At 34.2% G+C, this 22,772-nt stretch overlaps 2 protein-coding genes across 9 annotated transcripts; one reads left to right on the plus strand and one right to left on the minus strand.

Annotated features, from left to right (window-relative positions):
* Positions 1-85: 85 nt before the first annotated feature.
* On the minus strand, positions 86-3,129 carry LOC131000808 (FRIGIDA-like protein 3). 2 transcript variants are annotated; one of them, XM_057926894.1, is made up of 4 exons: positions 2,855-3,129; positions 1,175-2,237; positions 837-1,015; positions 86-666 (listed from the first exon to the last, which is right to left on the minus strand). In XM_057926894.1, the coding sequence occupies exons 2-4, from the start codon at positions 2,223-2,225 to the stop codon at positions 283-285; spliced, it is 1,614 nt and encodes a 537-aa protein (XP_057782877.1). In that variant the 5' UTR covers positions 2,226-2,237; positions 2,855-3,129; the 3' UTR covers positions 86-282. The 2 variants fall into 2 exon arrangements, with proteins under 2 accessions (XP_057782877.1, XP_057782876.1); XM_057926893.1 differs by having other exon boundaries at positions 1,175-2,253; positions 2,855-3,057.
* An 8,753-nt stretch (positions 3,130-11,882) lies between these two features.
* Positions 11,883-15,147, plus strand: LOC131000809 (probably inactive leucine-rich repeat receptor-like protein kinase At5g48380). 7 transcript variants are annotated; one of them, XM_057926897.1, is made up of 4 exons: positions 11,928-12,214; positions 12,305-12,359; positions 12,889-13,816; positions 13,951-15,147. In XM_057926897.1, exons 3-4 carry the CDS (start codon positions 12,962-12,964, stop codon positions 14,959-14,961), a joined length of 1,866 nt encoding a protein of 621 aa, XP_057782880.1. In that variant the 5' UTR covers positions 11,928-12,214; positions 12,305-12,359; positions 12,889-12,961; the 3' UTR covers positions 14,962-15,147. The 7 variants fall into 7 exon arrangements, with proteins under 7 accessions (XP_057782881.1, XP_057782880.1, XP_057782882.1 ...); XM_057926899.1 differs by having other exon boundaries at positions 11,930-12,214; positions 12,305-12,782; XM_057926898.1 differs by lacking the exon at positions 12,305-12,359 and having other exon boundaries at positions 11,883-12,214.
* The last annotated feature ends 7,625 nt before the right edge of the window (positions 15,148-22,772 follow it).

A 22,772-nucleotide genomic window follows, 5' to 3' on the forward strand; every position in this document is an offset into this window, starting at 1 on the left:
ATTCGAAAAATAATACTCTCTCGCGTAATATTAGACATCCCAAACATAGGATTAGCATCCTCGGATTAATCAAACAGCATAAAAATGCGCAAGAAGATTAATACAACATTAGAAACAATACAACAGTTAGAGCTTGTACAACAGACTAGGAATTAACAAGGCTAATTAATCCCTTCTTTTTTTTCCCCAAATATTAAGTTGCTGAAAGGTTGAACATTACATCAAGAAATTGGAGCGGGTTAACACTAGTAGTTAAGGGATGATGAGGAGTCTGAGCAGTGATTAGTGCAGGTATGCAGTTTGGTACTGGTAGGGGTTTGGGAAGAAGTTTCCATTATACGTGGGAGCACTCAGAAACGAAGGAACGTGGTGCTCGGTTGGTCCGGTGTAAGCATAAGGTCGTTCATAGATATATTGCGGATACCTACCGTGGAAGTTCTTGTCATTAGCAGAAGCACGAGGTGCATGCCCAACACCATTGGCGCGAGGTCTTTTGGATTGTGGTTTGGCGACTTCCGTTGCACGTTTCTTGTCCGCCTTAGCTTTCTCAATCTCGAGGACTTGCTTCTGGAGTGGATCCACGGGGAATCGCTCCTCGAGCTTGTGATCTTCAATGCACTTGATTACGGCTTTGAGTGCAGTCAGCTCTTTCTCCTTGACATCAACCTGCAACCAAAGGAATACACTATTGTTTCACCCAGACATAGGATATGGAAACTTAGAAGTAGCAAACCAAGAAACTGTGATTTCACCAAATGTGGAGGTTTTAGGCAAATGTGATAGACAAGCAGAGAAAAGCAAATTAGATCAACTCAGCAGAGGCGTAAGAAAGAGACCTGTCGAGAAGCAGCAGGCGACAGATTTCCAGATTTGGGAGCTGATGGAGCTTTTCTGGCCTCATACAAGTACGATTTAAGTAGTGAAATAGGTGGAAACTGATTAGTGAGCTCAAAAGCAAAAGCCAAATTCACAGCATCAATATGCCTTCCATTCTTTATCAGCACATCTATCACACCTGTTAAGCCAAGAAATCAAAATGTGAACACAAAGAAGATCCATAGTTTGATAACTGGATTTTGTTAGCAAAATTTCAGGTGATGTGGAACAATCATTCACTTGGTAGACAGAAGAAGAATCATTTAAAACGCGAATGGACCTTGTCAGAGAAATCAACCTGGCATTTTGTCTGACAGTCCGAGAAAACGGCATAACTCAGCTGTCTGACGACGGCGAGAAACCATGGGTATTAACTTGGACAAGCTCTCCTGATCAAAATGTGAATTAATGCCAAAAGTAGCAAGAAGTTGTAGGAATGCATGTGCTTCTAACGAATTTCCATTGCTGGCATCAGCATCGAGATCATCCAACTTCGGTTGCCAATCTTCAGCTATAAATTTTGCTCTTTCTTTAGCATTTTCTGAGATAATAGCAGAGAGGGTGTTTGCATCCAGATTTATGGACAAACTGCAAAGGCACTCCATCAGCATGATACAAGTGCGGCGAAGGCCCAATAGATTTGAATCTTTTTTAGCATCTATGTTTGGCATGTCCGTGCCATAGAAACCTTTCAGAGAGTCCAGAATCAGAGAGGCAGGGTCAGCAGCAGCCTTGAGTGCGGTTGGAATTTCCTCCCTTAAAGCAGCCAGGTTCTTGCGGTTGTCTGATATAAATTTGTGTAGGCCTTCTGAATTCATCTCTTGGCACAAGTTTACTAGCTCTGGGTAAGACTTAACCTCCACATTCATGCTTTCAACAGACCTTTTCATCACATCCATGCTACCCTCAATTACCAGTGCGTCAGGTATCTTTTCATCCGGAACAGGTGCTTCAATTTGATTTTGGCCATTACTAACACCTGAATCCACAGAAAGAGGCATCTCACACTTTTGCATAGCAGTTAAAATAGCTGAGACAGCAGCATCCCGCTTCTCTTGAAGTCTCTGAAGTGATGCTTGCTCCTTCGACATTACAGCTGTTTTACGCTTCTCCAACATCTCCTTGGATTCAACTATTTTAGTGTCGAAGTCTTTTTCTTGTTCTTCCAGTTCTGTGAAACGCCTCTTCAGAGACTTCTGAAGTCCATGAAAATGCTCTTCTAGTTGCTTCCATTTCACATTGAGAGTGACGGCTCGATGACTTTCAAGTTCTGCAAATGCTTTCTGAAGTTGTTGTATCTTAGAGGCTGTAGAGCCAATCAGAGTGGCGGTGGATAAGTTGTCTTCCATGACATAGAAATCCTGAACAAAGCATGAGCTGATTCAGTACATGAAAAAACTTAGTGGAGAACAAACCAAAATGCATAGCACAAAAACATGGGAATGATGAATAGGTGTATATATTCAAAGAGAAAAGAAGTAGAGTTTCTGCAGAAATCAGGATATAATTCAATATGTAGACATCATATGACGTTCCAATTTTTCGACGATCTTCTAACAAAAAACTAAAGTGCGTATCAATTCAAAAAGAAACCTAAAGGTAAACTATCGCGTAAAATAAGAAGGCGGAAGCAAATAAACCCAAGCCATTTCAAACGCTTAACCCAAAACTAGAAACTTATCCTGCAAACAATCACCCGAAGCACGAGTCACACTCAGCCACTGACATTAAGATAATCTGAAGGATGCTAAAGAAAATAGGAAACAAAACAGCTCGCCACAATCACAAGAGCATAAAACACTCAGCCGCAAGTCAAATTGACAAATGCAGCTGCAAACAGTAGCATCACAGCTCAAATTTTTAAACTGCAAGGCATTGATTCACCGGCAACCAGAACACTAGCTAAAAAACCACAAAAAGACTACAGCTTATCTGGTATAGTAGCGGCAAAAAGTAAAGAAAAGACGGGTGAACTCACCGATCGGCGGCGGCGGCGGCGGAGAATGGGAGTGCGGCGGAGAGATTAGAAATTCAGGGCATGTTTTGGCAGGGAGCGAGGGTTTGGTTTGCGGATTGGGAATCCCTAGAGAGAGAAATAGAATGTTGGTTCTTGGAAAGAGGAAAGTGTGGAAGAGTATATTTACGTCTCTCCGACAGCTACACGCACAAAAAGCGCGCACTCTCTCACGCTGACACCACGTGCATCTCCCTTATTACATTCACCTTTTTTATTCTGCCACTACTCAAATTGCTATCACCACTCTTACTTCGAGTTTTGCAATGCTAGGATTTCTTTTTTTCTTTTAAAGATATTCGAAAATGAAAGGAAGGAACTTGTGCATCGAGCTTAATTTACAGAGAATTGGAGGAAATTAAATTCACAATTTTTAATCATAAGTCATTATTCCTTCGTCATATATGAACACGACAAGCTAAATTTCATTTACTTACATTAAAATAATTTTTTAATGGAAACACAACACGACGTGAATGTATAATACTCCCTCCGTCCACGAAATGAGTACCCATATTTCATTTTTCGTTCGTCCACGAAATGAGTACCCATTTCCCTTTTTGGTAAGTGTACCTCACACATCTCTTTGATTAATACACTCAAAAAGTGGGACCCTTAAACTATTCACACTACATTCCATACATTTCTTAAAACCCGTGCCGTCCACAAATGGGTACTCATTTCGTGGACGGAGGGAGTATTAATTATAGTAATAAATAAATTTGAGTTAGGGGTGGATCGGTACGGTATGCCGAAAATTTTCCGTCATACCGTATACCATATCGTAAACTGCGGTATGAGAATTTTCATATCGTTGTCGTACCGTACTTTTCGGTATACCGAAGATCGGTATAACGAAAATTTCGGTATGAGAATTTTCATCCCGTTGTCGTACCGATGGTGCGGTATACCATACCGAAAGTCGGTATTCCATACCTTACTGTATATCGAAATTATTGGTGCATTAATATCAATATATGTAACATATATAATACGTATATAGTTTTTTATTATATATAACATAATATATACGTAACCCTATAACTTTTAAAATTATTTTAGTACACTATAATTAAGTTAAATTATCAACTTAGATAACAATGAAATTATATATATTATGTATCTAATACTTAATAAATAGTTATATTATTATTTATCTTTTTTGAGATATATTGTTAAATAATGCATTATATTGTTTTTATTTATATTCAAGGATTTAATGAGTATTGAATAATAATTTAATGAAAATATAGTAAGTATTTCATTGTTTGATATTAATTGCTTTTATTTATATTAGAAAAATGACATAATTATATTTTTTTCCCTTAATTAAATGAATCAAATATTTTTGGTTCAGTTTGGTATTCAATTCAAATTTTTGATATTCAAATACGAAATTTTGTGATTAACTCGAATACAAATATGAATATTTTGTTTGATTTGATTAGTTATCAAATATGATTCAAAAATCATAATGTTCGATTAAGTATTTAAAACTAAAGAATAAAATAGATATAAAGAAAAATAAAGAAAAAAATAATATTTACTTAAATAAAAATTAATATTAATCAAAGCATTAAAAACATTGATTTCAAATTCAATTCATTCAAAAGTATTTCATATTTTGAATTAAATAGTAAGAAGTCAAATGAAATAGTAGGAAGTACTATTTCGATTTATATTGTTTAAAATATACTTGTAAACAATTGAAACGGATATTTGATTCGATTCGAATATTCGCGAATCAGTGTACGAATAGAATATAAATAGCAAATAAAATTTGAAAGCTATTAGAGTAACCATTGGAATATGAAATTATTTTTACGAATGTGAATCGAATTTAATAATATTCGCTTCAATTCGATTTGTTTACTTTACATCCGTAGAATTAACTTATTCTAAAATTATAGGTATAGTCTACATATATAATATAACTATATAGCTCACACTTATATAGTTATATATTATAATTGACTATATATTGATATCCTAGTTTCATCAATAACCTAGTAGATCTTGTAATTATTGCTTGAGTTTTATATTTACTCAATTTATTTACTTTTCAAAATTTACTTATGACTTATTATTATCTATTAGTTAATTTAATATATAACATGAATGTAACTTATTCTAGAGATATAGTTATTCTAGAATTAGAATTATAGTATGTAGACATATAAATATAGATATATATGTAGCTCATACTTGTACAGTTATATAATATAATTGTATATTTGTCAAAGTCCATTAATTAAATAACATAGATGCAATTTATTTTATATTTATTCAATTTATTTACATGTTTTTAATTATTAATAAATATATATTTTATAAGTTGTCATTAATTTTTTTAGTAATTATGAAAAAAAAAACTTTTTAATAATTTACCACTAATTAAATATATATATATATATATATATATATATATATATATATAATTTATTCTGACGGTATACGGATTTTTTCGGTATATACCGATACCGCGGTATATATCGTAGCATGGTATATACCGAAACAACGGTATATACCGGTTTTTTCGGCATATACCGCGGTATCGGTATATATCGGTATACCGCGGTATGTGAAAAATGATACAGTTGCCATACCGAAAATTTTCGGTACGGTACAATACCGTACCGAAATTTTCGGTATACCGAAATTTCGATATTTTCAGTATTTTTTCGATACGGTAAGTGCGGTATACCAATTTTTCGATATTTTGCTCCACCCCTAATTTGAGTTTCTTCTCTCCTCAAAAGTTAAATCAATAAGTACATAATATATTTTCATAAATTATTGCGTTTATCATATTACTCAACTTATTTATTTTTTGTTTAAAAATATTAACTCATTAATTGTATTGTGTTTAACTTCTCGATACAAGGCGAATATATTCAAATTCATCGTTAGTTAATTGGTTATGAATCTTCAAAGCATGACTTGAATGTCAAAATGATATAGAAATAAAAATAAGTGTTAATAGGGGAATCTACCCATATTAATAAAACATCTTACAAAATTACCCACATTGAAAGTCAAAGATCGAAAAGTGTACTTGATGGTGATGACTTGCTTGGTTTTTTGTGTAAAAGTTGATGATGATGGAAATTGTGTAAGAGTTGTGTAAGAAAACAGTTAAAATTGGTACAAAATGTGAGAAAATGTAAACTCACGTCACTTTCATGCATTATAAGATTAAATAGATTTGAAAATTTTGAATAAATTAGGGGACGTTTGTGTGTTACAAACATTAATATGAAGGCCAAAAAAATCACGATTATGTCAATTCTTAAGCAAAATTGTTTTTTGAAACCAATGAACCATGTACCCGCCAGTAATTCGTAGCCGGCCGAAGTAGCCGCTCACTTTTGTGACCGGCGGCTATTATTCAGCGGCTACGAATTACTGGCGGGTACTTGTGTTATTTGCTTAAAAAAAAAACCTGTTCATAATTAGCATGATTGTGAATTTTTATCCTTCGTGAATTTTATTGTTACATATGTACCGTTATTTTTAAATTTTTATTTAATTTTACAAGGGGAAATATGAGAGATAGTGAAATATTTACAGTACAAGAAGTACACATGGATGGGAAATATGAGAGATAGTGAATCTGCCAAAATTTGAATTATAGTGGGGGTAATAACACTCACTTTATGCATGATTTGATTGCACATAAAATAATAAGAAATTATATACCAATTATTTGGAAATTCATATATTCGGAAATGAAATAATATTCTATAGCCAAAAAGTAAAGTACCCGCCATAAAATTATTTTCTCTATCAATAGCCGCTAACAAAAAGATAGGGCGGCTACTGGCTCCGTTGTACGATTTTCTGGCTGGTACTGGGTCTGTTAGGCAGAAAATATTATTTTGTGTCAAAATATGTAAAAATTTTTTTTTTTCGGCTTGTTATGAATGTTTCAATATAACATACGCATTCCTCTTTTGTATTTGTTGTTTTTTTTTTTGTTAATTTTTTAGTAAAAAATTAAAAGTACACACTGAGAAGGTGACTCTGCAAAAATTTTGGTTGTAGTGGGGCATTAATGCTAATTTATGCCATGCAATAATAGATTGAAGCCGTATTGAATGAACACTACACTTCACGTGAACTTTTTATAAGGAATCAAGTTTAGTCCTTATAAGGCTGCATTTGTGAATGACCAAAACACAAATTGAAATACTCACCCTGAATTTCAGAAAAGAAATTTAAGAATATATACCCTAAAGATTTGAGTGGTTTTGTGCGAGAGCAGGCAATTTGTGTTGAATTTCAGCCCGAAAAGGTGATTCTCCTGTATTGTTTGTATAAATTATAGTTTGCATGTTTAATCGTATGTTGGTTTTAACGTTGAGAGCATGTTTTACGTTATTTTAATGAATTTCTTTATTATCTGAAATTTAAAAATGTTAGGGAAATATTAAACCTGTTTCTAATATAATTGAATGTTTTGAACAAAAAAAATGAAGTATCCGCCAGAATTTCATTAGACGACGACAATAGCCGCCGACCCCACAAGGTCAGCGGCTACTGGTGACGGCTAACAATATTCTGGCGGATACTTCATTTTTCGTGCTTATTGTGATGTTTTGAACTTTTTAAGCGTATTTTAATACTATATTTTATGTGGTTTTATAGATGGAATTCGTGAGATACATATATGTGAGATACAACGGAGTCGTCGATGGTATATACTATGTTGGCGGGGCTACGGAGGTCTTTCCCCTCTTAAATGAAACAATTGCGAGCCTGATATACAGCATCAACAATGTAATGACAACACATTCGTTGAGCCCGAACTATCAATTGTATTATTTGGCGACCAATCGATTTGGAAGGGAGACGAAATGTGGCTTGACTGACGACGATGATGTGCAACGCTTGTTGAAAACTGCCGAATATCACATGGTGTATGTTGAACACAACAACGACCCGGCCGAAGAAGCGTACATCCCTACTTTTGATTTTGCCCAGGCTTCGGCATACGGAGATGATGAAGCACAATCTAGTCAGTATGAGACGTCGTATCATGGTCGCGAGAGCGCGCCTCCAACACAATACTTTTCATGGGATGGGCAACCGTTGGACGAATCCGCATGGAATCTGAATGAAATATGCGGGAGATTCAACCAGGTGCGGACGGATGAAGCCGTACAACCTGAAGACGAAGCCGAAGAACCTAAAAAACGTTATTATTTTATGCGTAATACAGTAAAATTAACCTAATGATCTATAAACACGATTAAATATATCTAAATATGCTTCAACTAAATAAAAATTCTAACAACACTCAAACTATACTCAAACTTGTAACAACACTCAACTACACTATATCTAACATATACGAAACATATAAATAAATCTAACAAATACTATATCTAAATCAAAACATATAAAAATTCGAAACATATAAATTCTAACATAAAAACATATAAATTCTAACATATAAATTCTAACATAAAAATTCAATACTATACAAAACATATAAAAATTCGAAACATACAAAACATATACTTACTTAAAAATATACAAAATTCGAAACATATACAAAACATATAGATTCCCAACATATAAATATATCTAACATATACAAAACAAATAACAAATAAACTCATCTAACATTGGACGATGTATTGACCGAACATATACCAAATAATACTTAAAAATGTAGTATACTTACTTGGTTTGAAGAAGAAGCCATGGCGTGAATGGATTTGAAGAAAGACCGAATGAAGTATCGTTTGAAAAAATGAAACAGCGGCTGCTTCTCACTCTCACACGAAAAAATGAAGTATCCGTTTGAACAAATGATGGTGCGGCTGCTTCTCAACCTTCTACCCTAATTTAACATAAAAAATTACACTAATGAGTTCTACCCAATTTTTCGACCATATCAAATCTTCAATGTGGTCAAAGAAATCCCACAAAAGCCGTGCATGCTCTATTCCAATACCCGTGAATTACAATTTTCTGCAAAGCCTATAGATTCCCATCCTAGAGTTGCCGGTTGAATTGTCCAATCACAATTGAATTAGCTTTAGCTCTTCAAAATTGAAAAAAATACAACAACCATTAGTATGAACTCTAATAAATAAAATTTATATATATTGTGATATAAAAACCAGTTATAAATGACATGGTAATAATACCCGTCAGTAAAAAGTATCCGCTAGAAGTAGCCGCTCCGGGTTTATTTCACGCGGCTACTTCTAGCGGATACGATTTACTGGCGGGTATGTATGTGGTAGGCTCTCTAATATTTTACTGTTTCATAATATATGATTATATATTTTTTTTATCCAACATTTTCTATTATTTTATGTGTTAGGCTATATTAATTCATGTTAAATAAAATAAAATCAAAAATTCGAGACTTATTACCCCACTATAATCCAAATTTGTCAAAATACAAGCCTATTATGTATTTCTATTTCATAAAATATATTTTAAAAAAAGAAATACAAAATGAGGATAAGTTTGTGTATAATAAAACAGTAATACGAGGACGTAAAAAATTGTAATTTAAATATATTTGGAAACAAAAAAAAATTCTGAAACTAATGCATACAATACCCGCCAGTAAATAATAGCCGCTCACAAAAGCCGCCGAGATAAAACACCGCTGAAACTAATGCACATTTATCTAGTTTTGTGCATTTTTAACTACCTATCTTACACATTTTCTTACACAATTGTACTTGTGTAAGAAAAGTGTAAGAACTTTTACAAAGAACCAAACAAGCCATCACCATCAAGTGTACTTTTCGGTCTTTGACTTATTGGGTGGGTAGTTTTGTAAGATGTTTTATCAATGTGGGTAGATTTAATTCCAACCCTAAAAATAATTCAGTTTAGTGGTAGGACATTACCATCAATAGATTGGTGGTTCAAATCATCTGGAGCTAGATCGAGAATTAAAGCGTGACTGCGCGAGTGTTTTTTTCTTTCTTTGTATAATATTAATTTTGATCACTAATTTCTTAGTACAAAATATCGCAATTAATACGATGTAATTGTAACAAATAATCAGTAACCGAGTATCGTATGATTTTTGTGTTAAACTGCACCAAATCCAAATGCAAACACTCCTACGGGCATGTTTGATTGTCCTAGATAAAGCAAAATAAATAAATAAGCATGTTTTATCTAAGCATTTGATAGCAATATTGATTAACAAGAAGGCCCGTATTAAGCGAGAGGCCCGCTCTTATATCACTGTTCCACTGGGAAATTTAATATCTCCTCCTCCTTGATATTATTTATCTAGGTATTATTTATCACTTTTTATCTCAATTTATATATCAAACACACCCTACATGTATTATTAATTAACTCGATATCCTTAATTAAGTGTTAAAACTATAAAAATATTTAATTTCTGTCACACTAAAAAATAAGGGCAAAACTAACATTAAATCAAAATTGATTAGTGGTGAGGTTTTACTTATTGTTTTTTACTTTTGTACACATTTTAAAATAATATGAAAGGTCAATTTCTCTTAATTTTGTTTTTTCCATACGTGTAGAAAAGAGAAGAAACGGAGATATAATATATCGAATTCAAACGTGGAAAGTACTTCTTCTTTTTTCTTTTCTTTTTCATGGAGATTGTGAAAAACATGATTTGATGTTTTTTTTTTTTTCAAAAAAGAGAGTGAATAATTGTTTGATTATCTATATTGATAAAGAAATTTTTTATACAATTTATAATGAGTTGATAATTTGATATTACGTTTCTTTTAGAATATAATAATTGTAGAGAATTGACTCAAGGATATTTTATTATTCCTTCATCGTTGCGGGTCATAGTCTATTTTTTGAGTAATAAAAAGATATTCCCTCCATTAAGAGTATTCTTAATTTATTCAGGTTTAATAAATAGTGTAATGTGGATAGAGAAACGAGTCAATTTTTTAATGAGTGAAATTGAAAAATAATGATGGATCATATTAGTAAAGTTGTAAATAAGTGAATAAAGTTAAGAAATAAGAAATTAATAGTATGATTATATTTAAAAATAGATTATAGGTATTTTCGTAGGAGGAACGAAAAAGGAGAGTGAGCATAGAGAGAGTATAAAGTAAATTTAGCACTCCCTCCGTCTCATTATAAATGTTTCATTATTTTTTAGCACAAAAATTAAAAAATATGTTATAAATGTTTCATTATTTTTGGGCACAGAAATTAAAAAATGTGTAGAAATTGAGTTGGTGAAAATTATTTAAATACTCCCTCCGTTCACAAAAATAGTCAATTTTTGTCATTTAGGACGTCTAAAAAATAGTCCCCTTTCATTTTTATAAAATATTTATTACATGGTGGACCATATTCTCCACTGACAATACAATTAATTATTATTATAAGAGCACTTCCAGCAGATCACCTAAATGCATCACTAACTCTAAATTTAGGCTAAAATAATTGAAAATGAGATAAAAAAATGCATCCAGCAGATCCCCTAAATTGGATGGGGTCCATAAAATTTTTTACACCTACCTAAATTCAATCTTAAATTTACACCCAACCTAAATTTATTTTAAGCTTATAATTAGTAGGACTCACACATAATTATTATTTTTATTATGTAGAAAATAGGAGATCTGGTGTATGTATTTATAAAATCGAGATCCTAAAATTAAATAGGGAAGCTTTAGGGAGAAATATAGGAGCATAATTTTGGGATTTCTGCTGGGAGTGCTCTAAGCACTAGTACTTTTTAAGTTGACATTTTTCTCGATTTACAATACATAATTATTTTCATTAAAATTCATATCATTCACCTTTAGGACTATTTTTGATGGATGGAGGGAGTATTAAATATAGAAAGAGAATATATTATTAAAAAAAGAATGAAACATTTGTAATAAAATATACTAGTATTTCATTACGAAAAGTGTGACATTTGTAATCAGATTGGTGTAGTAATTATCACGAGAGAATAAATTTAGACTTATAACCTTTAAATTGTGAAATTGTTTATTCCAGCAACTAAATTATATGGTGGTGAATTAATTAACGAAATCAAATTCCTCACAAAGAAGAGAGAGAAAATGGCGAAGCAGAAGTCTTGCCCTTTTTGGTCGTCGCATGTATTGTAGTCTTCTGCTAGTTCTTGTCTTGAACTCCCCCAGTGGGAAACCCGGACGAAAATTCAAGGAAAGCAAAATTTGATGATGAAAATTGTCAGCTTACCGTATTTGACCCGCCAATCAACAGTGATAGATTTCAACCATTTTTTATTTCCTCTCCACTTTCACACTATCATAATCCCAGTCGTCTCCATTTAACAACGAAGATCCAATCCTTAAACTTCGGGTATTTTATTTTTTTCTTTTACCCAATCTCTTCTCTCTGTAGTTTTTGTTTGAGTATTTAATTCGTCTCGAGTTGTCTATTGCTGTTTAGGAAAACGGCAGCCTTAGAAGACATGAATTTTCGTATTCTTTGAAGCTGGAATTAGGTTTGAAATTCTGGGTTTTCTTAATTAGTGAAGCAGTTTTGATTACTTGATGATTTTTGTGGTGTTCGAGGTCGGTAATTTCCTGTTAAATTTGTGTGTTTTTTGGTTGCGATTGTGAATTGTGCTAGCTCGGTTGAAGAATTGAAGTTTCTTTCTGTTTAATGTTTTGATTTTCGGCTCTTGTTGAATTTGTTTCTCCTAAGGTTTTCTTAATTGTTGAAGCATGGTGGTTTGAGTAAGTATAATTGATTAATGAATTCCTGCCCCTTTCTCTTTTTTCTTTTTCAGTTATCAATTGGTTGCTTTTGCTTACATTCATAATCCCAACTCCCAAGCCATAAGCACTTAAATTGATATACATGTAAAGTAATGAGTATTTGTTAGTTCGACCTGGGTTTTCTCTTTGATCGATAAGTGTGGTTTGTAAGTTTTCTTTGCTCAAGTTTTATCCTTGATGTATAGAGTTGTATGTGATTATATTGTTGGAGATTTCTGGTTCTGATCATGTTCTTATTTTTGTCTTCAAAAGATCCAATCATATGATGAAGCTGTTCGTCTCCCAAAAATCTTGAATCGGTGTATGTTCTCGTTCCTCGTTTCTGATGGCTGTTGTATCAATGAGAATCTTATTAGGCTCTGGAGCCCCCTCAGCTTTCATCAGAATTTTTGTTTGGTTGCTCCTAACTGAATCATTTGGCTTGTTTGCTCAAAATGATGTTGACTGCCTCAGAGCAATCAAAAGTTCCTTGGAAGACCCGTTGGGCAACTTAGGCTCATGGGATTTTAGCAACAACAGTCGAACATCTATCTGTAAGTTTACTGGGATCGAATGCTGGCACGAGGATGACAACAAGATATTGAATATCAGATTGCCAGACATGGGCCTTAAGGGTGATTTTCCTCAAGGTATTGCCGGTTGCAAGGCCCTGACGGGCCTAGATCTTTCCAGAAACAGTATCAGAGGAAGCATCCCAAATGATATCTCAAAGCTAATTGGTTTTGTCACTAGCCTTGATCTTTCGTCAAACCAGTTGTCCGGAGAGATTCCTGTGAATCTTGGGAATTGCTCGTTCCTAAACATCCTGAGACTCGACAGCAACCAGTTGACTGGTCAAATCCCTCTTGAGCTCGGTGCACTCAGCCGGCTCAAGACATTTAGCGTGGCAAATAATCGATTGAGCGGACAAGTTCCCACATTTGCAAATGCTTCTATCCCAGCAGAAAACTACGCAAATAATCCTGGGCTATGTGGTGGTCCTTTGCCTCGTTGTAGTGGCAAGTCGAAGGCTAACCATACTCCTATCATTATTGCGGCGGCCGTTGGTGGGTTGACCATTGCAGCTTTGGGTTTCGTGATTGGTATGTTCTTTTTGCGCAGAGTTTCTAGAAAAAAGAAGGAAGACGACCCTCTGGGCAACAAATGGGCGAGGAGTATCAAGGGCGCAAAACGCTTCAAGGCAAGATAAACTTAGGTTTCCTTTTGAAAAATTTATGTAAATTACTTTGCAATTGTTCTTGATTTAATGTTTTAATCACGTTACGGGATGATCGTAACAGTGTTTTCCTTTCCTGTCCGTCTTGTCCTTTTCAGCTTTCGATGTTTGAGAATACAGTTACAAAAATGAATCTAGGCGATCTTATGAAGGCCACAAACAACTTCAGCAATGAGAATATAATTGGGTCGAGGCGAACTGGGACAACGTACAAGGCAACACTTGAAGGTGGGACATCTTTTATGGTAAAGAGATTGCAGGACACTCAACATTCGGAGAAAGAATTCATGTCCGAGATGGCTACTTTAGGAAATATAAAACACCGCAACTTGGTTCCTCTTCTAGGTTTTTGTGTAGCTAAGAAGGAGCGCCTCTTAGTTTATACATACATGCCTAATGGAGCTCTACACGATAAAATACACACGGGCGATGATGGTAAAGTTATGGACTGGCCTCTGCGGCTGAAAGTTGGGATCAGGGCAGCAAAAGGGTTCGCGTGGCTTCACCACAGTTGCAATCCACGTATCATCCATAGAAATATCAGTTCGAAATGCATTTTGTTGGATGCAGATTACGAACCAAAAATATCCGATTTCGGACTTGCGAGGCTCATGAATCCGGTTGATACTCATTTGAGCACTTTTGTGAATGGTGAATTCGGGGACTTGGGTTATGTTGCACCTGAATATGCTCGAACACTGGTGGCCACGCCAAAAGGGGATGTCTACAGTTTTGGCGTCGTTCTTCTGGAGCTGGTGACAGGCGAGAGACCTACACATGTAGCTAAAGCACCGGAAAGCTTCAAGGGAAGCCTAGTGGAGTGGATATCGGAGCTCTCGGACGCCTCCAAGCTTCACGATGCAATTGACACGTCCTTGGTCGGGAAAGGCCACGACAGCGAGCTGTTCCAGTTTCTGAAGGTTGCTTGTAGTTGTGTGCTGCCGGGGCACAAGGAGCGGCCCACCATGTTTGAGGTGTACCAGCTCCTCAGAGCTATTGGGCAGCGCTATGATTTCACTACAGATGATGATTTGTTGATGCTGCAAGATCCAGCAGCGGCGGCTGCTGCTGACAACGTCGTTGAACTCATTGTTGCTCGAGACAAGTAGTAGCACATCTACCAGCAAAAGCCCAGATGGTGAGTGTGTGTAATTATGTGGTGTTTCAATAATATTTGTGTGCTTAATTTTAGATAGGTGTTCGTAGAGTTCTCGAATCAAGATGATGAGATTTTTTGTGCCAATGGATTCATGATGCTGATATAATACGTTTGTAATTAAGTGGTGTTTTAATCATCTTCTTGCATTTCCCACTTATTGCCTTCTCATTTCTTTGTTGCAGTTTGTGTTTTGTCTCAGAAATTTGTAGGAATATACTGTCTTTTTTTTTTTTGTAACTTTATACTCAACATTTATTTAAACTTGTTCACGGAAATTTTATTTTAACAATATATTTTAAGCTTTCGTAGCACCAACATTCATATATTTTCGTAATAAAAATTACGTTGTTTGATTGGTAAAACAACGACGTTTTAAGCTATGCAGTAAACAAATATTGCTGGAAAAAATTATGGGTGTTGTAATACTCCCTCCGTCCCAATAATGAAGTCTCCTTTGTTTTGGGCACGGGTATTTAGGAGAGGTAAAGTTGATGTTAAATTAGTAGGGACCACATAATTAGTTTTTTAATTAATGTTATTTTATTTCTTAATTAAAGCAACTAATTCCTTCTTCCTCTTCCATCTGGAATCCGCCCCAAAACATGCAAGTTCCACCGGCCGCAAACATACACTCAATTTCTTCTTCCACCGAGTTCCACCGGCCGCAAACATGCAAGTTCCACCGGCCGCAAACATACACTCAAGTTCCACCGAGTCGCCGCCCTTATTCCTTCTTCCTCATACTCAATTTCTCAAAATCGAGCCCAAATTTAGTGGACCAGCCGGCCGTCACCTTCTTCCCCAAATTCCACCGGCCGCCAGAAATCAGAAGCTCCTCCTCCAATTCCACCGGTCACCACCACCATCAGAAGCTTCCCTAAACTCCCTTCGTCTCATCTCAGAGACGCCGCCGGAGCCACCACCATTTTCCCCCAAATCTGCAAAATCAAGCTCAGAAATCCACCGCACCACCGCGCAACCCTACCACCTCTGAGGGGCCGTCGTGCCGCCGCACCGCCTTCGAGGAAGAGAGTAGAGAGAGAGAGGCGGTGGAAGGCAGAGTACATACAGAGAGTCGCCTTTTGCAGAGGGCGGCGCCGCCGCTTGAAAAATGGGCGGCGGCTGGCTGCGCCTGCGCGGATGTGTCTGGGAGAGGGAGTCGGTGGAGGCGGAGGAGATCAGAGGGTTGAGGCGGTGGATGCAGACGGTTGAGGCGGTGGAGAGATAGGAGGCGGCGGTGCCTCGTCGACGCCAGGAGAGGGCAGAGCCCTGGTCGCCGGAAAACGGACGGCGAGGCAGAGGCCTTGTCGCTGCGGTCACCGGGAGAGAAGAGGAACGGCGGTGGTGAGGCGGCGGTGGTGAGGCGTCCGAGAGAGAGAAGTGGCGAAGAGAGAGAGAGAGAGTGTCAGAAAGAGAGTGAGAGAGAGAGAGATTAAAGTTAGAAAGAGAGAGAGAATGCCTAATTAATTGAACTAATTGTATTGTAATTTATGCCAAAAAAGGAAAGGAGACTTGAATATTGGGACGGCCCAAAAAGGAATAGGAGACTTGAATATTGGGACGGAGGGAGTAGCATATTTTAGAAAAGGGAAAATTGTCATAAAAACTAAAAATACATCAAGTTTTAAGTTTTTCTATTTTTTTTCCCCTGATTTAAAATTTCCCTTAAAATAAATAAATTAAAGTAAGTTATTACTACAATCTAATACAAGAAGCTCATAACTTGTACATATATTTAATGAACTTCACAATTCAATATGAAAATAAAGCTTTCTTTAGCAATCAAACATTAATTCTAAAAAAAATACATTTAATATTTAACGTATTTTATTTCAAATTTCAAAGATTATGAATAAAATTAAAATTTTATTTTTATTTTTTCGTGGATTAATATTTGATTATGAGAGAAAGCTTTAATTTCATATTGAATTACAAAGTTTTAAATTTAGGGGTATTTTAAATTGAGGAAAAATAAAAGGAAAATTAAAACTTGATATATTTTATTTTAAATTTTAAAGATTATGTGTAAAATCAGAATTCATCCAGACTTCGTGTATTTTAGGACAATTTTGCCATTAAAAAAATATACTCCTTCCATCCTATTATTCCTGACTCAAAACTGTTGAGCACGAATATTTAAGAGAGTTAAATAGATGTAAAATTTAAAGGTCCCACATAATTAATGTATTATTTAAGCAATTTATTCCTTAATTACCTTTCATAATGAAGTGATTTTTGATTTTGATTCTATGCAAAAAAAAGGACAACTTCAAATATGGAATTATTTTATCGTCTCCGACATGAAGAAAGGGAAGTAAACAAGCGGCGATTCATCAAAGAAGGTGAATGATACTTCACTATCGGGAATTATTTCGTCGCTCATGGATTCCTTCCAACTGAAGGATGGTTTCATCACAACGAATTAGGGCGGCGGAAGAAATAGGACGGAGGGAGAAAAAGAGCAGCTGAATTTAGGGTTTCCAGATCAAGGAGGACTGCGCAGGAGATAGAGAGATCCAAAGAGTGGGGAAGTTCATCGGGTGGGTGGGGAATAATTAGGGTTAGATTTTAAGTTTATATAGCTAAAAAAAACGAGCCAAGTTACATGGACGACTCAAAAATGACTACAAGTCAACAATATTGGGGCAGAATGAGTAATACTATATGAGTGCATTTACTTTGAGACTCCGTTCGCTTTGTGGGAAAAGGGTGGAAAACAAATAATTTACCTTATTTTTCATCTTTTTCATGTGTTCTCTTTGTTAGCAAATTTTATCCGGGCAGGAGGAAAAATTTTCCCGGGTAGCCCTTTTCCCCACTTTTTCATCACAAATCATGATAATATTATCATGAGTTGTAGGTGTGATAAAATTTTTCCATGATGTATATTTTTTTGATCTTTCAATTTTGCCCTCAACACATCTGCAATTTGACAATTTTGTCCCACCACAAAACCCCTCGATTTCTCACTTTTCATCCCCAAATTTGCGATTCTCACAACTCATCATGGAAGCTCGCTCACCAACATAGGAGATCGCCGATTGTTTCAGGCATCCATTTCTGAGGTATTCTCTTACGATTCGGTACTGCAACGATAGATCTCTGGTTTGAGACGGTGCAGTGATTTGGATCGACTAAACCGGTAAGTACATAGTAAGAAGTCCGATTATTGTCACTGATGCAACTGACAATTTCTGATACCTAGCTTTTCCAATCATCATTTTAGTATATGATTTCTATTTGTGTTTATTTGTTGATTGTTGAGTTTGACGAGTATGGTTACTTCAGAGTCAGAGGTAGCGCTACTTTGCTTACATTGCATGATCTGTGAGTATTAATTGTGGGTTACAAGGTTAGTTTGATTTTTTGTTGTTTCTCTCCGAATATTGGTTTTTGTTTATTTATTTTTATTTTTATTTTTCCCGCATTTATTTGATTAATTCACAAAAGATTTGATGGGCTGGCATATGTTTGATGTTTATGCTGTTTTTTTCTTGGAAATGTTGGTTCCATTTGGTGGTTTTGATCATTATATTTTCTTATCGTGGATGTTGAGTTTTTCTTGTAATAGTAGTTTTGTTACTGATTCGTCAATTAGTTATGGTGCTCATAAGCATTTGTTTTGAGTTATGTGATAACCTTAAATTTAGAGCTGTCAAAATGGGCCCAAAATGGCCCGGCCCGATGGGCCCGCACGTAGTTTTGGTCGGGTTGGGCTAGGATTTCTAAGGGAAAAAAAATCGGGACTATCTGGCTTGACCCATTCGGCCCGCCGGGCTTTCGGGCCAAATTGACTCGTTAGTATAAAGGCTGAAAATAGACTATTTCCCAATAAATTATATATTCTCTAATCAATATTAAATTCATTTCTAATTTGAGTATCTACCTAATTAAGCATAAAAAATGAAGAAAAGAAACAAAACCCTACCTCCTATTCCAATGACCCAGTCGCCGCCGCCACCCATATACCTAATTATGTTTGTGGATTTGAGATAATTTCTTTTGAGTTTTGATATTTTATAGTGTTTGGAGACTTCTTATTATTTTCGTTATTTTAGTTGTATTAATATGGTAGTATTATGCTATTAGCATGTTTAATAATGTAGAATATTTACAATAAATATGTTCAATTTTTGGCCCGACCCGCCCGACAACCCGTGTAGGGCTGAGTTGGGCTTCAATTTTCGCGGCCCGCCGAAGTTTTGGGCCGGCCCAACCCAGCCCAAAAAATTACCTAGGCTCGCTGGGTTGGGCTAGTCTGGCGCGGCCCATTAGGTTTGACAGCCCTAACCTTAACCACCATTCAACAAAAGTTCTTGTACTCACTGGATGTGTAATTGCTCATGCTAATAAAGGATCATCTAATCTCTTACTATATTGAAGCTTAAATATGAAGATCTAATTTGGGATGTCAATCTAGCCCGAAATTCGTGGGCTGATTCGATTAACCCGCCATCCGAGAGGCTTAGAGTTGAATATTTTCAACCCGATAAAAATTATAATCCGATTAGCCTGTAACCGAATAGTCCGGCACTCAATAGGGTCGACCCGACTAACCCGATAGGCTAGCCCGAAACCTGAGTACTATACATAGAATATTTAGATATAAAAATAAAAAAATGATAAAATATTATAAAGTCTCATCATTTCACTATTCTGTATTTTTTAGATGCTTTGGTTCTATGAGTTCAAACTATTGTCGGATATTTTATTATTTTTTCTTTAACAAAGTTGAACATTTTATTGTTACCAACTTATTTTATATGTTATGTAATCATGATGTTTTTACAATATCTCATATTTTTGGATTTAATGCTTGCTATATAATTTATATCTTTGATTTCTATGTATATTTTATACATTATACATTTGATCATTAAAAATAACAAAATACAAATGATTATTTTATTTTTACGCCTTTAAGCCAATTAGCCCGAAACCCAAATGTTTAGGGTTAGGGTTGAAGATTTATAACCCGAAAAAATTTCCAACCCGATTAGCCCGCACCCGATTTATACATTCAGATGGGCTTTCTGAATTAATTCATGCAATTTTACAAATATTTTATTGTAGTTTTGTGATTGTTGGATATTTCATTTGAATATCCATAAAAATAATTAAATAAGAATGTAAAAACAAAAAATAATAAAGAAAATAAATAAATAAAATGAATTTGTAAATTATATTTCCTTGTTGATTTGTGAAACAGAAGCATAAACAACAAGCAAATTGAAAGCATAGCATAAAATAATTAAGTAAATAATAAGGGTAATATAGTCATTTAATAATTTATTCATCATTTTTCAATAAAGAGAACATGTGTATAGGATAAATGAAGTATAGGATATAAAAAATTCTATCAAATAAAACATGAGATAACAAGAGTGGAAATCATCATAGTGTGATAAAATTTTCTCATCTTTTCATTTCCATTATTTTTCAATGATAATTTTACAACCAAAGAAAACGCACCATGATTGTAAAATTTTCATTATAAAATAGTGGATAAGAAAAAAATGAGAAAATAATACTCTCTCCGTTCCACAAACATCTTCCTCTCTTTTAATTTTGGTTCGTCCTCAAAATATTTTCCCAACCTACTTTTGGAAATAATTTGACTCACTATTACTCTTACAATTTTCACTTTTTGTGAGACTCATTCTCCAGTCATCTATCTAATACACAACTAACTTTTATTAAAACCCGTGTCATCCTTACTCAGGAAAATGTTTGAGGGACGAATGAAGTATATTTTTCTCATTTTTTCAATCATATATTTACTAGAGATGAAAAGATAAGAAAATGTTGAAAAATATTTACATACCCCCACCCAAGGATAATACTCCCTCCATCCCATTATTTAATGGCACGTATTCCATTTTGAGATGTCCCAAGTTAGATGGTTCATTTCTATTTTTTGTAATAATTTTACACTACAAATCACATTGACCACATACTTTTACACTGCAAATCACATGGATTCATATACATTTACACACTTTTACACTACAAATCACATAATAATAATATAAACAAATACAACATATGTTTTAAAAATAAAATATAATAAACACATTAATTATTCAATAAAATCATGAATTTAAAAAATGTAAATTTTCAATTTATACAAAGTGTAATGATAATTATAGTTATTAAATAAATTTAAAAATTATTGAATAATGAAAATTTGCATTATGCATATTATTATATAAATTATTCATCATAGATTCATAATAAATATTTTCATAGATAAACATAAATAAAAAGTTATAAATTTTCAAAAAAGAGACAAAAATAAAATATTTTATTTTTCATAACTTATTCATTTTAAATTTATTTTTTATGATTTTTATACTGTATTAAATTTAAGATATATATTGATTATTTTTGTTCATGAATCAAATTTGATGACGTTTAGAAAATAAATAAAAAGTAAAAAATAAAAAATAAAAAATAAAAAGAAAAAACTAGTAAAAAAATTGGTGGACGAAGAGAGAGAGAAAAAAAAGGGAAAAACTCCTCTTTTTATAGATTATATAGATTCTTAACTAATGGATTCACATATGACAAACTTACAATATCATCTTAGTATAACTATGAAATAAGCATAGTATGAAATGAACTTACTAATGTGAGATTGAGAAATCTCAATCAATTTTCATGTAAATGAACATGTTGAATGAATTGTATCTTAATTTAAACATATTAGAATCATATATGGTGATAACATACACCAATAATAAATAATCAGTTTAAAATTATATTTTTTCTACTATTCCCCTACAATCCACAGTTTAGGGCACACTGTTACACGATTATGGCCACGATATAGCATGATTGATCTGCGTTCACGGTAGCATAGTTCTCACGATAGAGTTGTTGTCACGGTCGCTCGAATACACGATTTCCCTAAAGATTGTAAAAGAAGTTTGTAATAAATTTTTAGACCCATTTATACTTGTTTTGCATCAAAAACAATATAACAATGAACATCATAAACAACAAACAATAACAAAATCATTCCAAATCTACTCCATCAATGACCATCAACCAACAACATAAATCCTAAACAATAACAGTAACATGCTCGCATTGGACATGCATTTTTTGTGTGATCTTGACTCCGACAAATACTATATTTTTTAATGATGTCGTCTTCGCACGAATGCTTTCAATAATTTTGCATGATAAAATATGGCTATACTACTACAAATAAGTCCTAAGTAAGAACACTCGTTTACACCTTGTACGCCAACCATGTATTTAAGAATACACATAAATGAAGAGGATTTGTTGACAACTACGAAATGAGTTTATGTTTCAATGGTTTTATCTTTTTTATTTATTTAAAAATCAGCCATCAAGTACAAGAAAATAAATGAGAAAGAGTTACATATGTATCCAAGTCAACATCAACACTTTTTAAGGGCATTTTAGACTTTCTACAAAGCAAATGACATAAAAAACATAGTTAGGGTTTGCAGAAACAAATGTAATTCAGATTTTAATCAATCTACAACAAAAGTATGACCCTTTTAGCAAAAAAGAGTTAATTAATTGACATAGATAGTTAACTAAGTGCATTAACTAACAAATACAGAATCGTGTATACAAGGTATACGAACCGTGGATACCATCCGTGCGTATATAAACCATAGCGTATCGTGCATACACCAACCGTGCATAGATTTATCGTGTAACCGTGCTTACGAAGAAGTGATCCAAAAAAATGTGGGACCAATTTAAAAGTGAAAAAAAAAC

The sequence above is a fragment of the Salvia miltiorrhiza genome, chromosome 8 (assembly GCF_028751815.1).
Source record: "Salvia miltiorrhiza cultivar Shanhuang (shh) chromosome 8, IMPLAD_Smil_shh, whole genome shotgun sequence".
NCBI classification, from domain to species: domain Eukaryota; kingdom Viridiplantae; phylum Streptophyta; class Magnoliopsida; order Lamiales; family Lamiaceae; genus Salvia; species Salvia miltiorrhiza.

Excerpts from the sequence above, each read along its gene's own strand:
- LOC131000808 (XM_057926894.1), bottom strand. The coding sequence starts at position 2,225 with ATGGAAGACAACTTATCCACCGCCACTCTGATTGGCTCTACAGCCTCT. Across the intron at positions 1,016-1,174 it reads ACTGTCAGACAAAATGCCAG|GTGTGATAGATGTGCTGATA; the intron begins GTTGATTTCTCT and ends TTGGCTTAACAG. Across the intron at positions 667-836 it reads CGCCTGCTGCTTCTCGACAG|GTTGATGTCAAGGAGAAAGA; the intron begins GTCTCTTTCTTA and ends CTTTGGTTGCAG.
- LOC131000809 (XM_057926898.1), top strand. The coding sequence starts at position 12,962 with ATGGCTGTTGTATCAATGAGAATCTTATTAGGCTCTGGAGCCCCCTCA. Across the intron at positions 13,817-13,950 it reads AGGGCGCAAAACGCTTCAAG|CTTTCGATGTTTGAGAATAC; the intron begins GCAAGATAAACT and ends TGTCCTTTTCAG.